Below are 7,473 nucleotides of genomic sequence, written 5' to 3'. Positions count from 1 at the left end.
CACACACACACACACACACACACACATACACACACACATACACACACACATACACACACACACACTCAATCACTCACTCACATATCTAATACTTAACACCAAATCATCTCATAGCAAAGGTTAGCAAGGCCTCAGGCTCGTGCTACACACCCACTGAATGCAGTCCATCCAGGAAGTGACCAGAAATTCCAATAATTACTGAAAAAAAGTGGGGGGCTTTTTTTTGTTGTCAGTTAACGAAAAGGAGATTTTGTATGTTGAAAACACCTTTTAATTTCCGAAATCACTTCCTAAATTGAACTGCCTTCAATCTGAATTTAACAAAACACCGGCAGGCATGTAAAGACGAAGGTAGCCGATATGGCTTGGTCTGTATGCTTTTCACCATTATATTTAACATGTAAAATATACAAAAACATGTTGTATTAGAGCAACCTTAAAAATTGTTTTTCTTCAAGACATTAAATCATGGAAATATACAAAAGTTAGTACAACACGAATACTGTTCAAAGCCTGGTTCCAGGTATTTTGTTTCCCATATTTCCATTGGTATGACAGTGAACCATCAGCTGAGCTGGAAAGAGAGCCCTAACAGCTCTGGAACCAGGTTTGCATGTGTAAGGCCAAAGGTGAAGACTCTACAATGTAACTTAACGAGAAGGCATCAGAGAAACACCAGTGTGTTCCACATCTGGTCACTGGTGACGTGAATGCAAAGTTAACCTGACCCTTGTCCCGTAAAGGCTCTATCCCAACCTAGTCAATAGATCACATCTCAAACGTCACCCTATTTACTTTATGGTGCCCTACTTTAGATCCTAGCCTGGTGCCTGGCCAAAGGTAGTGTAGTACAGATCTGATGCCATTTGAGACAGTGCCTTTGTGTCTCTGAACGGGGCAAGTAGATGAGGGCGTCCCCCAGGGTGTTCCGTCTCCAGTCTGAATCCACACGACGCGAGGAGACCAACCTCATCGGTACTGCAGACGTTAGCTACGACAGCGGGAGAGAAGAAAATCAATTAAGGCGATCCGCTTGATTAAGTTGGATTACTCACAAGCACATGCACACACACACACAAACACAAATACACATGCACACACACACACAAACACAAATACACATGCACACACACAGCAAATACAAATTAACACCACAAAGAGGCAGCATGCATTTGCCAAGGTCTTGTTGGACATTGGGTCCCCATGAGTATAGTTAGACCTAAAACACACATACACACACAAACACAAATACACACACACAGTCTCTTTATTTGGATCTTCTTCTGATGTCTTCAAACTCAGTCTTTAGATGGTACAAAGCGCCTCACTGCTTATCCATTAGTCAATGTGTATAAAACCTGTTCAGGAATCACACAGAGCATTATATAAATGTTCATGCTATTTAGTAGGGGACTGTCCAAAGTGACCTACAGTATGTAGACGACCTCCCACCCACGACCCCGGGGTCACGCTCCTACCAGCAGAGCCACACATGCATCAGGCCTCAAACTGAAAATCCCAGCAGCCACTGCGGATGTTACCCATTTCCCGCTTCCTCAGAAGCCAAACACATCGTCATCAACCGCATCATCATCATCATCATCATCATCATCGACATCGTCCAATGACAAACTCCAGTCCTTCAGGCTGTCAAAGTCAACAATCCACCTGAAACGGTGAGTCGACGGGAAGTCAGACGCTGTTTTGAATTGGACACCACAGTGACCCGGCGCCCCAGTTCTCCACCCATCTGCCCTAACTGGATTCACAGGGGGAAGCCTGGTGGAAGAAACCCGAACCCAGTCCAGCCCACAAACACACACCATGCGCCAGAGCAACGCTTCAAAATCTGTGGGGTGGAGACCTAGATGAAAAGAATCATGGAGCAAAGGGCAGGGAACTGGGAGGTGGGGTCAGCCCTGTGGAGTTAGGTCACATGCACAACATGAGGCGGGTGGGGGTTAGCGGATGTTAGCAGAGACGTCGTCAGACAGAACACTTACAGGCTATGCTACTCACAGTCTACCAGAGTAATGCTAGTATGAACGAGGGGGTCAAAGGTGAGGAGTCGGGGGTCAGTGGAGGATGATTCTGAGCATGGGACCAGTGCTAAGGGGAGTGGCCGAGGAAAAAGCACCAGTTAGCTGCCAGTTGGACATGTCAGTCAAAGAATTCTGCTGCAGTAAGTCTGTCTTTGGGGACAGACATTTCCCGAGGGATGTTACTAATTAACACCAACCTGACCCTGAAAGTCATGTACGCTGCCTGTCTCTAAATGTTAAAATATTAACTTAAACCCAGCCGTCCCCATGAACACACTGCAGCTAACCCTAACCCTGACCCGTACCAAGAATTAACCAACAAAATAGTACATGTTTAAGGTACGTCTTGACTTTGTGGCTCTTGTATCTGGTAGGAATTGATCTCACATTATTGACAACATTGATTTGGTGTCTTGATTAGATCAGGTATCCTGTTGAGTTGTCAGCACATCTGTAAACCAAAGAGCAGTTTGGGATAGAAAGTATTGTCCATATTAAACTCAAGCAGCACCAACAACAAAAAGCCAACACTGCAGATTAGTTTAAAACTCGTTAGCTCAGTTACCTATTACAAACTTAGATGAAGCAAAGCAAGATACTGTAGCTGTGGTATAAAAAAAAAAAGCTCCTGACTTGAATATGTGGATAAGTTCACTCTTACACCAGCAACACGTTTAAAAAGAACAAGATAAGGATATTATAAATGTCTAATGAACATGGTTTGAGAAAGGCGCTACACCTGAACCTGCCAAACGAAGCGATCACATGTTGCTTTGCGTAAAAACAAAATCTGAACGCTGTTCAGTACGTCACAGAACAAACCCGTCGGACCATTAAATAAAACACATCTATTACATGACCAATCAGTGCTTGATTGAGTGTGCCTGGCACCATGGAGCCAATAGAATAGTCCCAAATGTGCAAATGCGGCCAATCAGGCGAGGAGGACTGCGGCCTCACCTCTGTTTCCCCCCAGGCTGGGTCTGCTGGCGGCTGGGCTGGACCTTGATGGCTCTGCGGTGATGGGACAGGGTGGGGGAGTTGCGGGGGGAGCCGTTGGGCGAGAGTCGCGGGGACGGGCGAGCGGGCGGCTCAGGGGCTGGGGCCGTGGAGGGTAAGGCGGGGGCGGGGCCTCTCCGCGGGATCCGTTTGATTAGCCGGCTGACCCAGTGTTGCTGCTCCTCCTGAGAACCGGCCAATAGGAGCAGGTCTTTGGCCATTGACATGTCGTAGTTCACTGCATAGAGGGGGGTTGAGGATAGTGAATTACACAGTGTTATATGGGGGGAAAAGTATTGTACTATTACAAAGACCAGTAGGTACTGCTGTGAAATGAGCTTTACAATGTGAAAATACCAAACAAGGGACACTATGCAACAGGGCTATTTAACATTCTGGCTTTATCCTCTACTATTAATACGGGGACTGATTCAGACCTGAGATGCCAGGTGAAGCCAATCAACTAGCAGGTAGAACCAAAAACCAGAAGTGTTTCGGCCCTCCAGGACCGGATTTGAATAGACTTGATGTAAATTTTTTAGGAAATTCCTGCGAAGGGCGAAATCAGCACTTCCCTCATGAATCTCTAGCAGAACAGGGTTAAAACCGTACATCATATCTTGGTTTGTTTTCGAGAACATCTGGGACGAATGAAGAAGTCCCAAAAGGGCAAACCACACCCATTAGGCCCTTAACACAGGCTCCAACAAATGCCAGAGACTCTTCTAGTTTTTCCCTCTTCTTTCCCTGCAAGATTTCACATGGTATTCGAATCCCCGCCTCCCCGCCGTGACCTCTGCCCTCCCACTGACCCCTGCATGGAGCGATGACCTCCTCTTTCCGGTCCAGGTGGTCCTTGTGGCACTTGGTGTGGCAGCGGCGGCACTCTAATGCCGGCGGCGGCTTGAAGACGTTCCACAGGGGCCTGGTGCACGCCTCGCAGCTGGACGGCAGGTGGTAGAGTGTCGGGATGAACTCGTGACCCTTGTGCGAGACGTAGGACGAGTCCGACAGGGGCAGGAGCTCCGCCGCAAACTCCTGCTCCCGCTTGCTCTCGCCCTCGTTGGCGTACAGAATCTGGAAGGGGGGGGGTAGGAGGGGCATGAGTGGTCAGGGAACAGTTTGACAGGCGGGAGGGAGATCTCACCCCGGTTTCACTTGGTGGTGGGGCCTTTTCTGGCCAAATGCATTTTAAAGAGTTCGAAAACAAATCTAAAAGAGTGTCACCTGGAATATCCGCGGGATATCTCTGATGTCTGCCCGATACACGTCTGTCTGAGTGACCGGTCGGACGTGGAACAGCTTGCTGCAAAGCGGGAGACACATTTTATTAACGCTCTGCATCTGAATTAACTGGAAGAAGAGAGATTCAGATGTTTGGGACCTCAACCCAAACTCAGGATCACATCTCAAGTGGATCTCTATTCCCTGCATAGTACACTACTGTAGAGCAGAGTCCTGTGGGCTCAAGCCAAAAGTAGCGCTCAATAAGTAAGCATTTGGGACACGGGGACAACCGAGGTCTACTCACTCGATGTCGAGGATCATGAAGGGGTTGGACTGCTCCCGGTCGACGTCGCTGTTGTAGAAAAGGATCTTCTTACTGCTCACCACCACAAACTGGGAGAAGGAGAGAGGAGGAGTGAGTGTCAGAGACGGTGAGTGAGAGAGAGAGAGAGAGGCAGTGAGAGAGCGATGGCAGTGAGAGAGCGAGGCAGTGAGAGAGCGAGGCAGTGAGAGATGGTAAAAGCGAGTGAGTCTGAGGGACATTATTGTTGTTGCATAATTGTAGTCAGTCTGACTGGTGATGTAAAATCTATAGTTTTATTTATAATTCTTCTATGCGGGTTATTTATTTCTCTTGCCACGTCAATAAATATATAAAATATATTGGATTCAATTTAAATGAGTCAGAGAGCAAGACAGGGAGAGATGGAGGGAAGAGAACAAAAGAGACACACCTTTCGGTCCCAGCCAAACCTCTTGGTGTTCTTGGCAGGAAGTGACAACCAGCCCTCCAGCCGGCTATCTGTTTTGCATACAGGAAACAGGAAGTACATTAGTATCACATAACAAGAGCTTCTTAACAGCTGTTACATACATAGAAGAGGTTAGGAGCCAATCCATGGAGCCAACACACTGTGCTCATCATATACATTATACCTGCCCCAAGCCAAGAGGCCTTTTATACACGTGTTCCTTGGTAGGTGTTCTCAATATTATTCACAGATGGTGATTAAAACAAACCAGGCTGTTTCTGAACTCCCATCCCTTTTTTATTGGACACATTTCATTAGTCGAGTAATCAGAGACACAGCCCCAGACCCTGGATCCATTCCAGACAGACAGTAAAAAAAAAAAAACACGTTTGGACGTAGTTAGAGTAAACTCCACTCCAAGGTTACGCGGGGCCACAACATGTTAAGACTTTGTGCACACAGCTGTGAGACAGCCCCGCTGTGAGACAGCACAGCAAGTTGGACAGACAGACAGACGGACAGACAGACAGACAGACAGGGCAAGGCAGGGCAAGGCAGGGGACAGGTGGCGCGCATTGTGGCGACTAGCAGCGGTGCGTTTCAACTCCGAACCAACGTGCGGGTTCACCTCCACCGTGGCGGACTGGCTCCGGGGACGGCTGCTCATAGGTGAGCGCCAAAGGTCGTCGGCCGTGTTCTAACAGCCCGCCATTTCCTTCACAACCTTCCTCGTCCCGCTCCTCGTCCTCGGAGTCGGAGCCAAAGAGAGGTTGAGAGGCCCTGAAGGAGGGCCTGGTGGCAATGTTGACGGACTTCTGCGTGCGCTGATAATGGAAGGACATGGACTCTGAGGTGTGGGAGTGAGTGATGTGCACTGCACCGTCACATGAGAGGAGGGTGAAAGAGAAAGAGAAAGGGGCAAGGGAGTGGATAGTGAAGGAAAAGTGTAAGAAAGGGGTGGGTGTGGAGCAGGGAAAAGGAATATAAGATGATTTCAGAGCTGAGTGTTTAGGAATAGTGAGAGAGGGTGGTAAGAGGCCATAAATGGGGGACACAAACACGGAACACGATAGAAAATGACAGCGAGGAGAAGAGAGAGAACTAGGGCTGCAACACTCTGTGAACCTTCAGTAAATTCCCCGGCGTAACCGGGGACCGCCGAAGAGTTGCTACCTGGGAAACTGCTGTCGTCCAGGTCCAGGTCGTTGGCGCCACTGCTGACGCTGGTGGAGTCCATGGAGTGCATGCTGAGGGTGGTCAGCTGACAGCGGAGCTGCTCGATGTCGCTGTCTTTACTGTCCAGGGCCATCTGCAGCTCCAGGCGCACCTGGCTCTCCTCGGACAACACCTGCAGACGCACGCAAACCAGCTCAAACTTAACCCAAGTTGGCTGGATTCACCGGGGCCTTTATGCCGCTACCAATCGGCGAGGTCACTGCAGGGAACTTAGACTGGCACTAACTGACGGCATGTTGAAGGGGTTATGTTTCATTTATTTTGATGGACTATATATATACACAAGGTTGCATTCGTGTGATGGTTAGTAAACATCGTAGTTGTGTGATGGTTAGTAAACATCGTAGTTGTGTGATGGTTAGTAAACATCGTAGTTGTGTGATGGTTAGTAAACATCGTAGTTGTGTGATGGTTAGTACAAGGTTGCAGTTGTTGTTTGATGTTAGTTAAAGGTTTTATGATTGTTAGTATTAGGTTATGTGATTACTAGTATATGGTTGTAGTTATATGAGGGGTTAGTATATGATTATAGTTGTGTGATGGTTAGTTGAAGGTTGTGGTTATGTGACGGTTTGTACGAGGTTGCGGTTACGTGATGAATAGTAGAAGGCTGATGTGGTGTTTTTGACTGACCGCTTGCATGTCGTTGATCTCTCTCTGATACTTGAAGATGGTGGAGTTGAGTTTGTCCCTCTCAGACTTCAGTTCCAACTGTAGCTTCCGGTTCTCCTTCTCCTTCCTGCGCATATCCAGCGTGTCGTCGCGGCTGTGACCAACACGCATTGTCTCCCTCCGGTTCATGACTTCAGCCAGCTTGTTAACGGCCTGGTGGTGAGGAAATGAACGGGTGAGGAAATTAACGGATGAGGAAATGGACACCACACCGCAACACAGTATATTTCCAATTACTGGCTGGTTTCCTGAACACACAGATCAGACCGATTCAGATAAATAAATTACTATTCTGCACTGAATATGCTTTATTGTCCAGCGAAAGCCAATTTTGCGTTATAATGTATACTCCACATACAGTAGATGGAATATGCATATAGATGTATAATCTGTACCGTGTCTGTGACTTGCTGGAACCTGGACATAAACCCAACAATGTTGTAATCAGGGAGGCCGGAGGTAATGTTGCAAACAGGGAGGCCGGAGGTAATGTTGCAAACAGGGAGGCCGGAGGTAATGTTGCAAACAGGGAGGCCGGAGGTAAT

At 47.9% G+C, this 7,473-nt stretch overlaps 1 protein-coding gene across 7 annotated transcripts in view; it reads right to left on the bottom strand.

The window, feature by feature from the left end:
• LOC105021675 (rho-associated protein kinase 2) overlaps positions 1 to 7,473 on the bottom strand; it is a 43,195-nt gene continuing 35,722 nt past the window's right edge. Inside the window, exons 25-35 of one of the 7 annotated variants that reach the window (XR_003782849.2) lie at positions 6,890 to 7,081; positions 6,194 to 6,368; positions 5,649 to 5,894; positions 5,003 to 5,070; positions 4,573 to 4,661; positions 4,269 to 4,347; positions 3,854 to 4,118; positions 3,003 to 3,279; positions 2,430 to 2,493; positions 2,004 to 2,109; positions 1 to 991 (exon numbers count right to left, since the gene is read on the bottom strand). Coding sequence is in view for 4 of the 7 variants with exons in the window: in XM_029125015.2 (XP_028980848.2) it covers positions 1,557 to 1,668; positions 3,003 to 3,279; positions 3,854 to 4,118; positions 4,269 to 4,347; positions 4,573 to 4,661; positions 5,003 to 5,070; positions 5,649 to 5,894; positions 6,194 to 6,368; positions 6,890 to 7,081 (1,503 nt within the window). In the remaining 3 variants the exon portion in view is untranslated. Of the gene's footprint in view, positions 992 to 1,541; positions 1,669 to 2,003; positions 2,110 to 2,429; positions 2,494 to 3,002; positions 3,280 to 3,853; positions 4,119 to 4,268; positions 4,348 to 4,572; positions 4,662 to 5,002; positions 5,071 to 5,648; positions 5,895 to 6,193; positions 6,369 to 6,889; positions 7,082 to 7,473 lie in introns of all 7 variants that reach the window. The other 6 variants (XR_003782848.2, XR_003782850.2, XM_029125016.2 and 3 more) reach the window with 6 other exon arrangements.

Source organism: Esox lucius, chromosome 14, assembly GCF_011004845.1.
Source record: "Esox lucius isolate fEsoLuc1 chromosome 14, fEsoLuc1.pri, whole genome shotgun sequence".
NCBI lineage: Eukaryota > Metazoa > Chordata > Actinopteri > Esociformes > Esocidae > Esox > Esox lucius.
The sequence above is the reverse complement of the archived record's forward strand: the minus strand, read 5'-3'. Positions and strand labels throughout refer to the sequence as shown.